The 21,268-nt window shown below is 38.1% G+C and overlaps 1 protein-coding gene across 8 annotated transcripts in view; it reads right to left on the bottom strand.

Moving 5' to 3' along the window:
* MPDZ (multiple PDZ domain crumbs cell polarity complex component) overlaps positions 1 to 21,268 on the bottom strand; it is a 3,829,210-nt gene that overhangs the window by 929,188 nt on the left and 2,878,754 nt on the right. For all 8 annotated transcript variants that reach the window (XM_044061234.1, XM_044061239.1, XM_044061240.1 and 5 more), the window contains one exon: positions 6,810 to 6,901. In XM_044061234.1, coding sequence (XP_043917169.1) covers positions 6,810 to 6,901 — 92 coding nt within the window. The remainder of the gene's footprint in view (positions 1 to 6,809; positions 6,902 to 21,268) is intronic.

Raw genomic sequence — 21,268 nt, 5'->3', positions numbered from 1 at the left:
TTTGCGGTCTACCTAAGGACAAATTCTTTGGAGAGTACTTGGGGTACAAAAATAGCTATGTAAACACTTCTAAGCAAAGATTATAAATCTTCTAGACTTTGTTGCATATTTTGGAAACACACACACATCCCCCCATTGTTTCTTTGTGAATTGCTTATCCAATCTCTCTTCCCAATCCTTTCTAACTTCCTCTGATTGATTCTTATACTTAACATGCAATCTTTTAAATGCTCTACTAATTATTCCTTTTTTAATAGCAGCTTCTGTTCATGATTCTACTAAAAACTCTGCCTGGGCTGGTCTTTCATTTAGGACCCCCATGCTTCTTTCTCTTTGCCAATACTCTGATATTAGCTCTTGATAGGGATGGCAATCTAGAAGTCCAAGTAAATTCTTTCCATTCTATTACCTTTCTCTCTCTAGTTACTTGCTCCCAATACACCTTGACTCCTTTGCTAGTATTCTCCAATAAATTCCAGCCCCCTCCTGCCTATTGTCTGTATCTCTAATTACAGTCATCCCTAACTGCAGAATCTCCTTTCTCCATTCTCACATTGGTTTAGTTCTTAGAATACTTTCTGCTACTTTATAGATACAATATTCTGAATGATTGTTCTAATTCTCCTTAAAGGTCTGGATCAAAAATCCTAGTCTTTCCTTGTTTCTTGAACTTCCCCCTGTTTCATCATCATATCTTTCCACTTTGAATTATAAGTTTCCTGCTTGTGCTCTGTACAGGACCCTTAACTGTGTTGCTCTAAAATACCCATTCAAATTGGGTAATCCCAGTCTGGCTTGTTCTAGTGGAAGAATAAACTTATCCCACTTGTCTCTTGCTGTCTTCCACTCCCAGATAAAATCCTTCGGTTCTTTATTAATTGCTATAAACAACTTCTCCTATGGTTGGCAAAAATATGCCTGAACTGTGTATATCCTCACAATCTGACAGATTTTGAGTGCTTTTGTAAGAAAGAGTGGGCAAATATTGCCAAGTCAAGATGTGCCATGCTGAAGACTCCTACCCAAGAAGACTGAATGCTGGAATTAAATCAAAAGATGCTTCAACAAAGTATAACTTTAAGGGTGTGCACACTTATGCAACCAGCTTATTGTATGTTTTTTTTTATTTTTTATATGTTTTCCCCTAACAGATTTGTTTGTTTTTCAATTGAACTGTAAAGGTTATAGGTCACATTAAAGGTGGGAAAAGTTTTAAAATGATTTATTGCGGTCTCATTTTTTTATATCACAAAAACCTGGCATTTTAACAGGGGTGTGTACACTTTTTATATCCACTGTACATGATCATGACAGGGCATTAGGATGGACTTTTGGAAGTTTACAGTGAGCCCCACACGCTGAAGGAGAGATATGATGAACTCCAGAGCCTGTTAAAGGCAACTGAAAGAGAAGGTGTCTGAATGAACAAGGAAAAATCTGAATGCCTTGGAGCCTGCAAAAAGGCAATCACAGGAGCTAGGCATTTTGTGAATACTCTTGGGCAGTAGAGATGCCAAAGGGCAAAGCACAGAACTGAAAATAAGAGGAAAAAACACAGAAAAGTTAAAAACTTCCTGAAAAGAGGATGAATAGGAATATGAACATAAGCATCCTTCAGAACCAAGGACACTAGAAAAGCTTGGGGCAGCAACAGAGGAAATAGGATTTGAAGAGTAAACATTCGAAAAGAAAGAATCTTGAGAAAGGTGATAAACAAGAAGAGATCCAGAAGAGGCTTCCAAGAACCCTCCCTTTGGATGAACTAGGAACATTCTGGAGTAAAATCCTTTACCTACTTAGGAAGGAGGGACAGGCTGAATAGATCTCAAGAACCACTGAGAAATGAGGAAGTTGCTCTCGAGGATGTTGAGGAATCCCTGAAAAAGTAGAGAGGGACTTGCACACTATGAAGTAGCCCTGATGAAAGGCAGACGGTACCCAAGAATCTCAGGGGATGAGTTGCCAGTCTGGAAGACAGAGGGAGAGCAGAAGGGACAAGGGAACATGGCCAAGTTTTATGGGAGCAAAGTGTCAAAGAGAAACCGGCTTGTCAGATAAAGGAGGTTTCCAAGAGTCACAGGAGCCTAAGAAGACTTAGCAGGAGGTGCTCACTTACAATCCTTCCTGCCTTTAGTGACCTGATGAGGTTGCAATATATTTAAGGTCCTGCAAAGCTTTATGTTTAAGTCTCTTCAAGAAAAAAGTATCATCAGCAGCAGTCCCAAAGAGATTTTTATGACTCAAAAAAGCATCCAGCAAGTTGGCCTTAATCTCTTCAGGTAATGACAACAGCCAAGCAAAGAGGAAAGCCTCATGGCAGACCTAAAGGCAGCAGCTCTGGAAGAGGCATCAGCAGCATCACAGCTGCACTTGATAGAGTGGTAAGCCTCCTGTGAGGTAGAACCCGAAACAGATAGACCATAAGACTTTGCTTTAGAGTCACTGAGGTCATAAACAACCTGACAAGCCTGGGCAATCAAGGCCAGAGTATATCTGGTCATGTGGGTCTGGTAATTGATGGCCCTAAAGGACAAAATGGAAGGTGTACAGATTTTTTTCCAATCCTCTCCATGACCCTACTGTCCTTATCCAAGGGCAGAAGCTTGGTAGATGGCAAAAACTTAGAAGGTTTGTCAGTGGAGATTGACACTAGAGCAAGATCAACAGAAGGACACTTAAATAGGAAACGATGATCCCCAAGAACCATACAGAACCTGTCAGGTTTCTTTGAAGCAGGAGGCTGAGATTCAGGTGTCTTAGAGGCAGCTATAAAGGTGTCTAACAAAGCAGCCAACACAGGAGGTTTACTGCAAAACATTTAGGAGTGTTCACTTGAAGCAACTCATAACTCTTCTGTATAACAGACACCTGAGAAGAATCCCACAAGTATACTATCATTCTGGCTACTGTGTCCCCAAAAGAAAACTCCTCCAAAGGTGACTCAGTACTAATGGCCTCATCTTCATCTGAGCCATACGCCAAAGGAAAAGGTATCTGGGAAGAGTAAGACAAGGACCCTTCATCACACTCCAAACCATCATCTAAGGAATCAGATTGCCTAGGTCTTTTAGATGGCATGAAAAGTCCAAGAAGGCTAGGCACACAAACCCCTTGAGGGGGTTTCAGGGCCATTAAGGCACTGAACAGGCCATAAGTAAACTTGTGCCATTCCCTTTGAGGGTCCTTAGGACATACAGAAAAATGTTTAGTCTTCTGTTTTTTCTTTGCAGGGACTTCAGCCCTAATAAACAGCGGAGGTTCCAAACCCTAACAGGATTCAATAAGAGTACCTGGATTCTCTTCCTTGAACAGAATCTGCAGAATCCTTCTAGGGTCTATGAGATAATCAACGGCAGTCCCCCCAGAGAAGACACCTGCAGAGCCTCTGAGGACATGATAAAAGAAGTATCCATGCTGACCTCCAAAAGGGCCATGGCAGAGGAATCCGAAGTTGAAACCAGATGGCCTACAGAACTATTTCACCCACTTCTAGAGATACGTCCAGTGGAGGGTGGGCAGCCAAAGAATCCGGCTGAGATTTCCTGGCCGCCTTCTTGCTTAATGGAAAGACTTCAGGGTTAATCGATTCTGCCATACTACCCTGGACTGTTTAAGCCTCTGTTTGTTGAGATAGATGGCCAGGGAAGACAACTGGCTTATAAGAGTTTTAGGCACAAATGCCTTACAAATACTACAGGAGGTATAGTCATGGGAAGCACCCAAACAAAACAATCACTTTTTGTGACAATCCTTATGGTGGGAATCTCCCTCCCACACTGGCATTCTCCCTTCTTGGATGACATGGTCTTGTTTTTCTTTGGTGACCTGGAGTTCAACAGTAAAAAAAAAAAAAAGGGGCACTTATCTGATGTCTAGATATTCAGCACAGCAAAGGGCATTCAGACATATAAGTAATCATGGCATTTGGACTGGAGGTAAAGAAGTTCTAAGTAATTGCATCAGTATGTCACCTTTATGCCCTGCATCCTGTATGGAAGCATACGTGTGACGTACGGTGTATAAAAGATCTAAAGGCTTTGGTATACTGGCCGGACATTAGGCTGTCCTTGGCAGGAGATCCCCAATGTTAAGAATATTGCAACAGTGATACAGAAGGACATCTGAGGTTATGGTGCTGGCTGACTCGCTTTATACCGAGACATCATGAAGTCAGACTAGGATGAGGAGAAAATTCTCAGGTAGTCAGGCCAGCCAAGGGCTTCCAGGGCAGAAAATCCCATCAGTTACGACTGCAACAGTGAAACACAAAAAACTTCTAATGTATTTCAAATTTGTTTCCATAGAAACACAGACTAGCCCACATATTCATACAAATGTTCACTATTCCTGAAAAGCAAAGTATTTAAACTGAAACAAATTACAAGTGTAAGCAGAATAAATAAAAAAAAAATCAGGCAAAAATCAGGAAAATTCAGTAAAACCAGGGACATTTAAGAGTTATGTAGTTTAAAGTTGTTTCACACAAACAGTAGTCACAAACACCAATTTTAAGCAGAATAAACAAACAAAACAAACAGGCAAAAATCAGGATAATTCTGTAAAAGCAGGTATAGTTAAGAGCTATGTAATTTTAGAGTTGTTTCACACAAATTGTAATCACAAGCATAACAACTTGTTTCACACAAATGCATACTAGTTCTGCAAAGCTGGTCAGTTAACAGAACAAACAATACGAAGGTAAGTTATTTTCTTCCAGAAACAGCCTCCACTCAGCAGTTATAGCCACATTGTAATGTACTTCTCATGTGACCGCAATAAAAAAAGAAAAAGAGAAATACCTATCAACCTCAAAGTGTACAAACTGGGGCCAAAGCCCTCAAATCATGAGAAATTGTAATTATACTGTTTTTACATTCTTTAAGTTTTGCATTACCAAAGATTTTCTGAAAGATACATAGTCTGAAACACAAATGTCTATCATACTGAATGACTACAAACAGAGATTTACATTTTATGAATTAAACAAAAACACAATTAAAAATCATAAGCATTCTGCAAAATCAGGGACAGCTGAGAGCTACATAACTTCAGTTTCATTTCTCACAAATACTAGCCGCAAGTACTTCTGATTTTTTTCACATAAATGCACACTAGTCCTGCAAAGCCAAACAGTGAGGACACAAGTGGGTAAAAGTTACTTTCATTCACAAACAGCTTCCTCACACCCTACACATTATTGTGGATATCTCATCTGACTGTGATAAAAAAACATAGTTGAAGGCTCATGGAACACGCATTAGTGACTGCAAATCCTCAATGATTTGTCACTTAAAAACATAATGGTAGTGAGAAACCATTATCTTTTTAACCATATAAGTAAAATCTCTTGTCTTTTTGCAAAATCATGGACTTTTGTTGCCTACTGAAACCAGACCTTCCTAATTTCCTAGAACTCATTCAAGCAACCACAGCAAGATATGTCTTTCTGGTATTATTCAAAGTGTTTCAAGGTCACTGTGGGGCCTGTACTGTACATGCACCAAAACAGATTCAGCCACCTAAGTGTGAATACTTCATTAGAAAAAAAAAAAAAAAAACAGAAAACTTATAGTTAGTGATGATTGCAAAGTTCAGCACACAAGCTAACTAAAGTGAGCGAGCAGTTTTGAACAGAATATTTCAAATGAAAAGAAGCCAAGGAGTTTGCTGCTGAGGTTGGCTCCCTTAAATCATGGGGCCCAAGTGCCCCCCTGAATCACCCCATTATAATCTGCCACTGTCCTCAAGACATATGTGTCCCATCCATCCATCACTCTTTTTCCCCTCATTTCTACACATGGAGTTAGCATGTCATATCAACAGTGACAGTCATACAGAGCCTATATTCAAACTACTGGGTGGCTTGGCTAGCCTTGCCACTGTTATATAGTTATGATACAGCACTATGTAGAAATAAAAAAAAAAAATTTTATATGACGATGTCCCATTTTTGTTATGTAAAAAAGAAGCAAACTTCATTTTAAAAAACATAGTAGAACCACTGAGCCTGAACAATAAATTGCAACACAGATGCTAGTTATCTTTACTTCTGCATCTATTTATTTTATTCTATTATACTTTCATTGTTTACTGAAGCAGTAGGTAGTTTAAAAGTGCAATATTTATGGAAGTCTAGAATCTGTATTGTGCTTTAAGTTGTTTGAATTGTAATCTTTTCTTCATATCCACTTTCCTTTTCTCTATTTCGTTTATTTTGTCATACTGCATGGATGGGTGTTTACAAAAATTCTGTAAGCAAGATCTAGGTAACTCTTTTCTATCATTAGCACTACTTCAGAAGGTAAGCGACATCTCAGCTCATCTATCCGGGGGAAGAGCAGGTTTCCTGCCTGGCTTCAGCCCCAGATGGGGGCGAGGGACTCTAGTTCAGGGAAATAAAGTCAGGATGAATGGCAGACTTATTATCTGCGTGTGGGGGGGGGGGGCATGTATGTTAGCATAAGCATATGAAATACACTAACAACATAGCACACCATGCATGGGGGTGAGAATTAAGGTATGTCGAGAGAGAGAAAACTCTCTCCATTCAGTATGGTGTTAGACTAGGATACCTCAAATTTCATATCTGTTTTGCTGTGAAACAGCAACTGCAGATAGTGGTGGTGGTTGAGGGCAGCAGATACAAATCTAAAACATAAAGCAAGGTAACCAGAATGCTGGAACCAGCACTTATTGCCTTCTCATTTCAGAAATTCTCCCCTCCCCCACAAAAATGCATATTGTTTTCACTGCATCACTTTATTAAAACGAAATGATATAAAACTATCACAAAATATGTCAGTCCTTACCTGATAAAAATGATTTTGACAACCGAAGGCGCTCCTTTGATAATTGATGAAGCATTCTGATGACTTCGTCCATACAAAATCTGGCCATTTATCTGAAAAGAATGCACAAATAAATATGTTTCAACACTTTCAAAGTAAATAAAGTTCTACGTAGAAACCTTCTTTACATCTTTAGAAACTAGCACTTTCCCACCTACCTGTTAAAAAGAGAGGCAATGGAATGGGTACTGGAAGTTATTCAAGAGTTGTTAATGAAGACAGAAATATTTATAGTTAGTGAATATTACAAAACAAAAAATGAGTTTAAAAACAAGGTAGAAATAAGAGAGAAAAAGATAATGATTAAGTAATAGAAATTACTTAGAGGGGTTAACAAAAGTTAAAGTGCTACAGAAAAAGGGGAATCTCACAGAACAAGAACAAGTGCAAAAGCAGAGTTCTAAAGAGGAAAATAAGGGAGTATCTGGACAATATGCATGAGTTTAGAAAAGATTGTTAAGCAACTATTTTTGATAACTCCAGAGCACAAAAACTTTTAGTACAATGACTTGGGCATCAGAAAGTTGAAAGGGTTGCTGTCAGACTTAGGCAGCCTATAACAAGAAAATAACCAGAGATCCTGTACAGGCTTTTAGTGATATTTTGGAAATTTTACTAAAATTTGTATAAAGAAAAGAAACGTGGAAATCAAGAAAGAGCATAAATGGAACTATTTATGGAAGACTTAATTATGCCAAGGTTAGAGGTAGATGACACTTAACAACTAACACCTAAGACAGGAGGGGATGAGATAAAAATGGTGATGTATAATCAATCTTTGGGAAAGTCTTCAGGAACAGATGTTTGGAAGTTAGTTGGGAAGAAAGTGAAAAAGCTCTGGAAGGTTTTGTTTAACAATATTTTAAAAGGAAGGGAAGCACCAACATCTTGGAAGAAAGCTGTGGTGGTAAAGACCCATCAGACTCAGTTTCATACAGACCCATTTCAATTTTAAACCATGATTATAAAGTGTTTATGTTTATACTAGCTAAAAGAATGGCAAAGTTGTTGGTCAAATAGATAGATATGGATCAATGTGGTTTTGTGGAGGGGAGGCAAACATTTGACAACAGTAACAGAACAATGATGATGCAGAGGGAAGCAGAATGTAAGAAAATACTGCTGTTGTTGGTGGGTCTTGATGCACAGACAGCGTAAGCTGGGATTCTTTAAAGCAGGGCATTGGAAGCATTTGCATTCTCTGATAGAATAATAAGGTTAAATAAGAGGATATATGAAGGACTGGGGCAAGAACTAAAGTGGGAGGGTTCCTCTCTGATAATATGAATTTGAACAGAGGAACCTAGCTTTTGGCAAAGAAAATAATAGACTCAGAAATGCAAGGACATAATCAGAACAGTAATCACGAAATGTTGGTTTTATTTGCATTTTTACCTGATAAATCCATAAAAAAACATTTCAGTGGTGTGGAACATTTTGAAACAGTTTCAAATATTTTCAGATATAAAATTAATGAAGATAAAACAAAGAATAAAACATTAAATTATGTACCCACACACAAATTCATTTACCAATACCCACATTTATGGGGACACAATAAAATTAAGTATTCAGGATTATGGATTAACAAAGCTTCTGTTATGGAAGCTAAGGATATGTACGAAGAGACTAGACAAAAGATGATACAAAAACTGAGAAAAAGGAAGCTCTCATCTATGGACATAGTAACATAGAACCAGTGAAAATGTTTTTTTAGTCTCTTTAATATTATATATGCATCAGGCATATTTTTATCAACCAGAGGAGAAGTTGTGGACAATAATTAATAAAGAAGGAATGTATCTGGGGGGAGAGTTAAGTCGGATAAGTTGATCCTAACAATAGAACTGGGTAGTTTAGTATCACCTGATTTGAGGGGATATTTTTGAGCTACACAGTTAAAGCTCATATACATAACACAAGTGGAAGGTTACAATTCAAAATGGAAAGGAATGATGATAAGGGGGGGGGGGGTTCAAGAAAAAAAGATAGACTGGAATTTTGGATGCAAATCCTTAAGAATAATAATATCAACCATACAGAATATTACATTCATAAAGTAGCAGAAAGTATTCTGTGAACTAAGCCAACATGAGATTGTCAAAAGGAGATTTTGCTGATAGGGATGACTAAAGAAGGGGAACAGAAAACAACCAAAAGGGGGCTTGAATTTAATGGAGAAATATACAAAGGAACCAAAGTCTTGGAAGCAAATAACTAGAGAGGGAAAGGTAATAAGAGTTGGATGAGGTGAACATAACATCTGGGCTGCAGGAGGCAGATTCTACAAATTCCCTACAAAGTACTCTGTCAGAAATACTGAGTAAATAAATGGCTGTATCTGAGGATGTGATTTTTTTTTGTGCTGGGATAAAGGCAGATATCTCCACTTTAGATGAACCACAAACACTCCACACACGTTAGCACCTCAGCTGAATATCCTTCTAAGCAAGTGATGTAATTACTAACACACTATGCATATACACAAATAAAAAATCAATTTGATTAAATACATTAAATTAATTTTAAATTAAATTGAACTGAATTAAATTAAAATAAATAGCTCCAGTTAATTTCCTTATTAAGACCTTGTGGTACTAAATTTCCATACTTTAAAATACAGGTACCTTCTTTACTTATTAACTAAAGTTTTATCAAATGTTCCTCGATAGCTTTAACCTTCACTTGCAATAATACAAGTCACTGGTAGCAAATTCGAATTCTTGTCATGTACTTTAAAAAATGCTCTCCCACAGCCGACCCTTCCTTATCTTAATGTACATCTCTAATCCATTCTTTTAATCAATAATTAAATCTCCTCTTAGTGTCCTCAATGTAGTAAAACCCACAGGGACATTTAACAGCATACACCACCTGAGTGGTACACCAATGTATGTAATGTTGGACTGATGACAATTACAAAGAAAAGATAAGTGATGTACAATGTACGTCAATGGAAAATGTTAATTTGTTTTCTTTCCTTTTAGCCTATGTCTTATGTAATCATGTAATAACGGTGTTTAACAAAAGTTTTACCATACAACCAGTTCTTGATGCAGTAGATGAAGTGGAGTCAATTCTCAAATTAATCATAAGTTATACTCCACTCTGTCAAATGCTCTACTGAAAATCAAACAAAGACACATCTACTCATACTCCTTCATAAATCTCATTAGACACTGCTTCCCCATAACTGCAGTGAAATTACCTTCCTTAGGCATGTTGCCTCCAATCCAAACCAGTCTTCATTTCTACATTCTCTCATAACTTATAAAGTTATTATGTGTATTAGTACTGGCTATAATATCATTAGATTAGATTCTGGCTATAATATTCTTAGATTAGATTGACCTAAAAGAAAAGGAGTCTCCATACTTTACTCCAATTGTCTCTCCCAAATCAGTCCCACACTAGACTTACCCTCCTTCTCACCAGCTGAACTCTTACTGACCAACTTCAAACTTAACAGTTTCAACACAATAACTGTCGCTGCGACAATCAATATTTTATTTATTTTATTTATTTATTTTATTTTACATTTGTTAACCGGGCTAGTCTGGCTGGATACATGTCCATTTTCAGCAGAGGCCCGAGGAGAAAAGCTCCACTATCAGACTAAGACAATACATGAGGAATACTTTACTAAATAAATCAATCTTTTTTGTAAACAAAACAAAAAACAAAAATGTACAAAGACAAAATAAAGTTTGTCTGGACTAATTTAACTAGGTAACAAACAGAGTTCAAACAGAGTACACATTATGTGGCTGAGGAGATAAGCTCAGGCACCAAAGTATAAAGTTGAGTTAAGGATATCTGTAGTAAAGCTAAATAACATAATCATCGGTCAGAAGGCTAGAAGACAGAATTGGTAGTTAGCTGAGGGAAAGAAAAGCTGGTAGTTAGAAGTGTTAAAAAAAGGAAGTTAGAAGGTAAACAGGTAGATAGGTAGTAAAGTTAAGGGAAAAAGGGGATAAAAGATAGATAGAAAATGTAGATAGAATATGTTTACATAGGGTAAAAGCATTTTAACATAGTTAAATATTCCCCATGGTGATAATATTAACATACTTGAGAACATCCTATCTCACCTCTCACATACAATCAGACCTCCCAACCATCCCAAATTACTTGTTTTTTACTGAGTTTTGGGGTCCAAATGAAGGGGTGTCACGATTCCAGAGTGGCACCACTTCATTTCCGATTTCTTTGCTGCTGTTTTTTTTATTTTTTGAAATTTCACGCTGTCGGAGCTGATGTCATCACGTGCGCAATGACGTCAGCTCCGACAGCAGTACCAGCCAGTCGGAACTGAGCTCAAGGAGCTCACATCATTTCCGGCTGGCTGCGAGCAGGCGGGAAGTGCTGTGTGTTTTGAAAATGCTGCCGAGAGAGGGACTCAGAACTGCTGACTTGTTTCGAGGGAAGAAGCTTTGCTTATACTGCCTAGAGAGGGATGAGGGACTGCTGAACATGCTGCCGAAAGAGGGATTTCACTGCCAGGAAGTGCTTTGCCTTGAAAATGCTGCTGAGAGATGGACGTAGAACTGCTGACTTGCTTCTTCTGCTTTGCTTTATGCTGCTGAGAGAGGGACTGCTGAATATGCTGCCAAGAGAGGGACTTTTGCTTCACTATGCGGGGGAAACAGGTAAGGAAGAAAGTGTGTGTGCGTGTATGTGTTTGTGTATTATGTCGTGAAACCCTGCCAGAAGCAGCCCTTGTGAAAAAAGGCATGTAATTTTCAGCCAGGTCTTCAAAACAATAGTTTTAGCACTGACTGTGCCCAAGATAATTTTAATTAAAATGGCAGCTTATGTTCTCGTGAAGGCAGCACCATAAGAGGAAATAAGACCATTTTCATCTAACGAGTACCCTCTGATAGAATGTGCAAGTTCTACCTCAACAAGGTGTGGGTACATGAAAACATGCATTCAGACTGGCTCATGGTAACAGGCACTGCATTGTTGGCTAAACAGAGTAATGGTATTTTGTATTTCAATTTCAAGCTTCATATTCTTCATAAAATAAATGGTAGAAAATTGCTAGAATAAAAGGTTTTGTTTTAAGTTTATAAGATCAGCATTTGAAATATTTTGGGGCTGTATTCCCCCATTATTGGCTTTGTTCTGTTTATTTGTGCTAAGAGGTTGAGAGTGTGAAATGAATTCACTAAATGATAGCCATTTAAGTTTGTCTTCCTGTCTTTCAGCAAACTGTTGATTTGGTTTAGTGGTACGTTGTTCTGACTGTAGTGTAGAGATACCTTGGTTCAAGACTTGGCAGTGAAATGCATGATGATAATATTTTATTCAAGTTATGTTTAAAATGCGTCCCTGTTGTTTTGCCATTTGCCCCACCCCCCAATTAAAAATAAGTGCAAGAAGCTGTGCAACATGCCTATGGCTTACACTACTGTGATATATATATATATATATATAGTATGTGTGTGTATAGGTAGACTATCATGGAAGTGTTCTGAATAAGGCAGTTTTGTCATTATTTGTTCATGCATTTTGTTTCATTGCCTACTGGAAAAATGTTTAAACAATAAATTTAAAATGCGCTCTAACTTAAGTCTAACAAGTGTGCTGTATTATACAAGGAATATAATAAAATCAGGAAGGTGTATCAAAGAACGCATGTATGTTTCTTGTTTTATGTGCAAGGGGCTTCTGATTTGAATACAGCCCAAAGGTAATCTGTGGGTTTCAATGCTGTTTCAGTGAATGAGAGTTTTAAGGGCAGAGAAGTTTTAATGCCGAATCTATTTTCATTGTGAGACAGTATTGCTTTGTTTAGCAGCCAGATATCTATTACAGTTTGTGCATTGTGCTATAAAATATAAAAAAAATATAATCCAAATAATCATTGTAGTAAAGCAGTATGCACACATTAGTGTTTATGGTAAATGATGTGAAATAGCCAGGTAATGGGACATCGGAATGGCTACAGGGAGTCTCTGGTGCTATATTTTGGCACTGTTCTTCAGTCTGCGTTTGAAACGTTGTATCCCACACTTCCATTGGAGTAGGCGGAGTTGTGTAATTATGTATGCAAATTTTAAATTAATCAGCGTAGAGATTTGTACCTATTTTTCATAGGCCTTGTCCGGACTTTTGATATTTCCAGGTTGAGAGGTATGCATACAATCAACAATGAAATAATTATACTGGGAGATGTAAATATTGATTGGCTTACAATACAATTTCCCAACACTACTTCCTGTATAAACCTACATGGGTTTGAGCAGCTAATCACAACCCCAACCTACATTAATAAATCTCACCTACCTAGCTCTCTTCTTGACTGGATATTGGGTCTCCCATTCTCAAAACTATCATAACTCTCAAACCCTTCCAAATGCCCTCAGCGACCACTGTCCTATAACAGTTACCAGACATACTCCCCACCTTACCAAACCTAACAAATTTATTACCACCCGCTCACTTTCTCATTTCTGTCCTAACTCCTTTATTCACCAACTCTCCAAAATTAACTGGTCTTACCTCACCACTCTTCCTTTAGATGAAGCTGTCCACTCCTTCAACACTACATTCCTAAACATTAACTCCCTTGGTCATCTTCTCACAATTAGAATTAAATCTTATACTGCTCCCTGGCTCATTAAATCTACCAGAACCCTCATGAAAGATCGGGATAGGATTTGAAAATGCGGACTAAAACTAGGTCTCCTTCTCTTCTTCAGAAATATAAAGAACTCAGAAATAAAATTAAAAAAATCATCCATTATGACAAAATCCTCCCTCTACTCTTAAATCAGACCCAAAGAAATTCTGGAGCTCTATTAAACAGACTCTTCATCCAGGAAACCCCTCCTCTCCTAACCCATGTCCCAGTGCAACACCTGAAGACATAGCCAACAAATTTAAGAATCATTTTATAAACTTAATAACCTCCATAATAAATTCTCTCACCCCCAGAAACAACACTAGCACCCCCACAAACTCTACACCTCTTCCAAACCCTCCTAACTCCTTCTCTCTAAAAGCAGTATCAACTAACTATGTAAAGTCATTACTCTCTAAACTTAAAACTTGCTCCCCATCTGTTGACAAGCGACCTTCTTACTTCCTGCAGATTGCTTCTGAACCTCTTACCTATCCTGTATCCTTCTTAATCAACCGATCCATTTCTGAATCTTATGTCCCCACTGTATGGAAGAATTTCTTTACTCTACCCATTCACAAAGGGGGCAACTCCTCAGACATATCCAACTTCAGACCAATTGCCATATACTCTCCACTCTTAAAAATTCTAGAGAAATGCATTCACAAGCAGGTAATGCATTACCTTCACCAGGAAAACCTTCTCACACCCACACAGCATGGTTTCCATCCCAAGCATAGTACAACAACTGCACTCATATCATTCATCAACATAGTCTCCCTGGCTTGTGATAACAATAAACTTGTCTCATGCCTATTCCTTGACCTTTCTAAAGCCTTTGACACGGTCTCTCACCCACTCCTTCTAGATAAACTCACTAACTTACATTTCTATCCTCCTACTATCTCCTGGGTCTCCATCTATCTCTCTACCCGTCAGAAATCAGTTAAGTGGTTCTCTGCACTATCCTCCCCTCTCACTGTACAAATGGGAGTCCCCCAAGGGTCCATACTACTAGTCTTTAATATTTTCACCAACTTGCTCTACTCTTGTCCCCAGTCATCTCTTGTGCAATATGCTGATGACTCAACTGTTATAACCATTAATGACAACCCAACTGACCTCCACTCAACTACTCAGGCATCCTTCCACAACACTGAGACTTGGCTTAGTGATAACAAACTAATACTTAATCCAAAAAAAACTAAGCTCCTACTCTTCCTCCCTAAAAACATCACCACACTCAAAAGTACATTTACCATCTTATCCTGCAACAACACTATCATCTCAGCTGAATCGAGTACTAAATTGCTAGGTGTTACAATACAAGATCAGCTTAAGTTTGATCTCCATATTACTAACTTGGTAAAAAGAACTCATCAGAAACTTGGACACCTAATCCGTAGCAAGAAATACTTACCTAACACTGCCCGAATAACTCTCTCCCAGGCTTTATTACTCCCAACACTCCTGTACAGCTGCCACATATTCACAAACCTAAATTCTACACTTATTTCCAAGCTTGACACTACCTATAATAAGATCGCCAGATTTGCAGCTAACCAAACCTACAAGTCACACCACTGCTTAGCATTACAGCAACTAGACTGGCTAGAATTCCCTCAGCGGCTCCAACTATACCAACTACAAATCATCCACTCTATCCTCTATAAACCTTCCTTCTGCCCCAGCCTCTCCACTATCATATCCAAATATTCCCCTGCAAGGACACTACGCAGCTCAAATCAAGAATTATTAGACATCTACAAACCCAAAACCAAAATAGGTTGCTTTCTCTATAACTATAACCCAGCTACATCCTGGAACCAACTCCCCTTGGAAATAAAATCCCTCCAGCATAGCACAGGTTTCAAATTAGCCACAAGAAAATACCTAAAAACAAAGTGGTCTTGCCACTGTGGCCATCCACCCTGAAACCACCATCCTTTCACCTATTTCACCACCTCATTCTTAATGTATCTCTAAAACTATTCCCCTGCCTCTTCTACCTCTTCCCTTCCTCTATATCCAACCACTCTTGATTCTTACGGTCTCAAAACAACCTACCTGTCTAGTCTGTTTAGTAACAACTCACATACTTGTCTGCCAATTGTTAATACTCTGTATAATTGAATTGCCAGAGGAGCTTTTTTCTCTTCAGGACTCTGCTTGTAAGATCCTATAGCTGATTGTTATTATGTTACTAAAATTTAATAAATTGTTTTCTAGTCCTGAGGAGCTTTTCTCCCCAGGTCTCTGCTGAAAATGAGCCAAAAGCTCAGCAAGACTAACCCAGTTAACAAATGTAAAATAAAATAAATAAACAAAAATAAATAAATACCCCCACTTAGAAGACTAAAAAGACTAATAAACCTGAACTCCACTGTCTTGGTACACTACTTTTTCCTTACTTTAATGGCTTTAACTAGTTCTTCTGATAAAATGTACCACAGATTTATGTGATAATATTGTTTTATTACATTATTATTATTATAACAAATCCTTCTGTTATTTTCACCAATTTTTCCATGTTAGCACTTTTTCTTGATAATTTTTAATTTCTTCTATTTCATATTCTTTTTCTTATTCTCATTATTTCCCAGATTTTTGTACTTACATTTAAACATTCTCACTATTAAATTACCATTCTCCTTCTTTACCCACTTTAATTCTCTATAAAAGTAAAAAAAAAACTTATTAAACAACTGGATAATCCCCCCATCATCCAAAGTCATATGTAACGCATCTCTTTTCATTCACTGGCTTTAATCTTACACCCCATATGAAAGAAAACATCAGCTAAAAAAATCTGTTTCATATTTTACTGGGATCATACAAAAATTTGACATGTATGCTGTTTTTTCCCATTAATACCAAATACCGGATAGCCCTTTTTCCTGAATGCTAATCTATACATCATCAACAGAAGACATATTTCTTTCATTTCTTTTATCAAACCCTTCCACTGCCTCATAACAATATAATTTTTCCCAAACTTTATTCTTAGCAAAAATTATTCATTTATTGAAAACTTCACCCACCCCAAATTTTCAAATACTTTTATCTTTATTCAAGTTCATTTCCATTTCCTTCAAACATTCATTCAGACAAACCAATACTTCACTCATCTATATTTTGTTCTTAACCATAGTGTCTGTGTATGCCAAGATTACTGGTACACATGTTGAGCATCTCTCATTTATAAGCTACTTCACTCACCATCACATTCATTACCAATGCAAACAATATTCCACTCATGAAATACCTTTGTCTTATACCACACTTCGTATACATTTCTTTACTCAGCCACCCATTCACAAACACTCTCACTTTATTATTCTCATATGCTGACATAGACACTCTCTTAATTCAATTATTTATTCCATACTTTTCCAAAACATCCCAAAAAGCATCATGTTCTACTGTATCAAATGCTTTGTTAATTTCACCTACCATAAGTTTCATATCCTTTCTTTTACTTATATCATACACAGTTTCTCGCACAGCCAGAAACAGTACTTAACTTAAACACTTCCCTTTTATACCATATTTACTTTTTCCATAATATCCTTCATCCTTCCCTCCATCCTCCTCTGTATTATTCCCAGAAAAAAAATATTTCAAGTTATTTTGTATGATGGGTCTCCTTTTTATTTCATTCTTCTCATCCTTCTTCCATATAAATTTTAATATTTCACTACAACCATTCACTCAGTACATTTATAAAACCACTCTTTGACAGTCCATTCATTTCTTGTACACTTCATCCACTATACAATCTGGGCCAGATAATGAATCAACATTTATTTTCCCAAGAACTTCATCTATTCACTAATAGTAATTTATTTTTCAAACCCTTTTTTAACTCATTCTGGAAATGTTACTTTCCATTTCTCTATTAAGTCCATCCTTACACTGTTATATATATTTTCCACATGCTGCACCATAATACCCATTATCTGCTATTGTGTTCTTTTTACTTTCTCCATTGACATTTTTTTCTCATTATGCTAATATCCTATGCACTATTTTACCCAAATATGCATATACCTTCTCCCTTCTACCCTTGTAAATAATATTACTGCATAAACTGTACTGCCTTAAAATTTTCTTGATTTCTTTTACATATTTCTTTTTCCATACCATAATACTCTCTTGTATTATTCTCTAAATTCTCTCGTACATTTCTATAAATGTCCCCTATTTCACTATCTTTTACTTTATTGCATCATCTCACCCCTACCACTGGGGAAAAAAAAGATGTTATGTACTTACCATAATGTTCCATCTGTGTTGTCCATTTTCATTCTTCCTTACTGTATGGGTTCGGATCATATACAGTGATCTGACCAACAAAGTCTCAAGCTCCTTTCCTACCCACAATACACCATGCCTACCTTCCCTCAGATCCTATTACAGCTTGAGAGAAAGAGAAAGACAAAGAGATACTATAAAGGAACTGCCATAACTGGAGATCAGCAAAAGGGACATAAAGTTTCCTTAGTGTCCTTAAAGGTCTCATTCCTCCAGAAGTCGATTGTGAGAAATGGAGGGGGATGGATGTTGGGGTGCCAAGGAAGAATGAAAATGGACAGCACAGATGGAATGTTGTGGTAAGGACACAATTTCTTTATCTGATGTTGTCAATTTTCATTCACTCCTCAATGTATGGGACAGAGTCCCCAGCTACTTGCATTTCTGGGTGGACTCTAAGGAAGGATATTCCTGAGTACGATTGAGCCAAAGGTCACTCTTCCCCTCAAGACCAGATCTAGTTTGTAATAAGTGAAAACGATATGAGGATTTGACCAAGTAGCAGCCGTACAAATATCATCCATGGATGCTCTATACTGCAATACGGTGGAAGTTGCCATAGATCTAGTGGAATGAGCATTTAATGGTTTCAGTAGGGGGAGATTCAATTTAGTGTAGACAAAAGAGATATAATTACAACCATTTGGATAAAGTTATCTTTGTGACTGATTTGTCCATCTTGCGATGAGCAAAGGAAGCAAAGAGCTGGTCAGACTTTCTAATATGTTTTCTTCGGTGCATATGAAAATGGAATTGCCTATGAACATCCAGTAAGAGCATATATTCTACTTTATTTGTAAAGTTTGGGAAAAATACTGGCAGGTTAGTGGTTTGGCTATTGTTGGATTCTGACACCATCTTAGGCAGGAAGGAGGCATCGGTACCATAAGATGATCCTATCCTTGTGGAAAATCAATTATGGGGGCTTAGAAGATAATGCCTGAAGTTCTGAAATCCCTCTAGCAGATGTAATTGCCATTAAAAAGATAGTCTTCTAGGTCAAGAATTTTATATCACATTTAGCTGCAGATTCAAAGGGAGACTTGTGGTATAGGATATTTGTAAGGAGGTCTAAGTATAAGAGTACCTTTCAAAAATGCTTTGCATATTTTGGAGGAAGCCAATAAAGAATTCTGAAATTCCACATGGAAATTTGAAATGGCTGCGAGTTGGAGTTTAATTGTCAATGAACTGGCACCCTCATTAAACAAACTCATTAAAATTTCAAGAACAGAATGTATCGGGGCTAAAAATGGTTCCACCTAATTCTGCTCTGCCTAATACACAAATCTTCTCCATTTACTTCTGTAGAGATTTCTCGTAGAGGGTTTATGGAAGATAACAGAATAGAACAGACAGGTGAAGACAGCATAGGTTGCCTGGTTATTAATGGAATTGGAGAAACCGTGCAGGGAGTTTGAGGTTTGAAATGTCTGGGTAAATCATGCCTGTTGGGTGAGACAGCAGGTCTGAAGCTGGATCCAGAATCAAGGTGGGTACCGAAGATGAGACCAAAGGAAGGGGAACCAAATTTGTCAAGGCCAGTAAGGTGCAATAAGGATGATTTTCAACCTGGCTGATTTCTGAAGGAATTTGAGGATTAAATAAGTTGGGGGGGGGGGTAAGCAAATAAAAAAACAGGGGGGCAATCATGGAGTACAGCACCCCATAGTGACTCCCCCCATGGGGGGCCTAGGGCAAAGAAGCTGCTGTACTTATTGTTTCGGGGAGATGCAAAGAGATCACAACAAGGTTGGCCCACTTATGGAAAATCATGTCTGTTACTCTGTTGTTGAGAGACCACTCGTGAGGTAGTATAACGGACTTTCTCAGTTTGTCTGCTATCACACTGGATTTGCCAGGATTGTGCACTGCAATTAAAAAGCTGTTGGAGGAAATCATCCATTGCCACACACTTAGGGCTTCTCGACACAGGGTGTAAGATTTGGTTCCTACTTGTTTGTCAATGTACCAAACGACTGACATGTTGTCCATTTGAAGCACAATCATTTCCAGAGGGAGATTGTCTTGGAATGCTCACAATGCCAACAGTACCTTTCTCATTTCCAGAAGATTGATATGCAAACTGACCTCTCTGGGAGGCCAAGTGCCTTGGACAGTCTTCCCCAGAAAATGCTCCACCACACCCTATTTGGGAAGTGTCCATGGTTGCTATGGCCTTGGGTTGAGGGAGAACAAAAGGACAACCTAGCAACAGCTGTTGTGACTGCATCCACCATGAAATATACCATTTGCACACCAAATTTATTCGTATCTTTATTGACATGGGTTGAGAGAGAACTGATATTGTGTTTGTAGCATCCATTGTAGGATTCGCATGTGATATCTTGCTAAAGGATCTGACATTGATCCTCGGCCTTCTAGAATCAACTGAGCTAAAATTTTGGTACTGAAAATGATTTTCTTGATTTGATATCTTACTGTTTGTACTCTCGATAGGGGAAGAGATGCCACAATAGATACGGTACTGACTATAGCTCCTATGAATTCCAATGCCTGGGTCAGTTGTAATTGTGATTTGTTGTGACTGATGGTTAATCCAAGATTTGAACAAGTCTGCAACACTTAGTCTTGGGCTTGAACCAGTTGATGCCTGGTCAGAGCAGTAATGAGCCAGTTGTCCAAATATGGAAAAATGTGGAATCCCTACAGTCTCAAGTGAGCTGCCACTACTGCCATACACTTGGTGAAAACCCTGGGGACTGTGGTAAGACCAAAGGGCAGTGCTCTGAACTGGTAATGATTGGCTACCAACCAGAAGTGTAAGTACTTTCTGGTTCATCTGTTCAATTTTATGTGATAGTACACATATAGAAGGTCTATCGAACACATCCAGTCGTCCTTGCTCAGAAAGGGCAGAACGGATTGCACTGTGACTATCTGGAACTTGGTGTCAAATCGATTTGTTTAACACACTGAGATCTAAAAACGGTCTCCAGTCCCCTGTTTTCTTTGGCACTAAAAAGAATATTGAGTAAGTTCTGGATTCTATTTGGTCTGGAGGGACTTCTTGGATGACTCTCTTTTCCAGCAACTTTTGAATTTCCAGTGCTGCTGCTTCCCTCTGATTCGGTGGAACATTGGGGATTTTCTTGGGTAATGGGGTTGGAATGGAAAACGGAGTAATATAATTTCTGGAAATGATTCTTTGCACCCAAGTGTTATTTGTTATGTTTATCCAGGCTTCTTGGTACAGAGATAATGCCCCCCAACTGCCTCCACAGGAAGGCAAATGGACCGCTGTTTAGGAGTGCTGAATAGGCTCTATCAGGAAAAAGTATCTCTAAATCCTCAGTTTTGACGGCCTCCTGTGCCACAGGGGCATCTTCTACCATTATTGCTCTCCCCCTGTCTCTGCGGAAACTACCTCCACGTGTGTCCTGTAAAGGACTGTGAGACTTCCTGAACCACGTCTTTCGACTGTCCAGTTGATTCCTGGAAAAGGTCAGTAGAGGGG

The sequence above is a fragment of the Protopterus annectens genome, chromosome 2.part0 (assembly GCF_019279795.1).
Source record: "Protopterus annectens isolate FY-2018-M chromosome 2.part0, PAN1.0, whole genome shotgun sequence".
Classification (NCBI taxonomy): domain Eukaryota; kingdom Metazoa; phylum Chordata; order Ceratodontiformes; family Protopteridae; genus Protopterus; species Protopterus annectens.
This window is presented reverse-complemented; position numbering and strand designations above follow the sequence as displayed.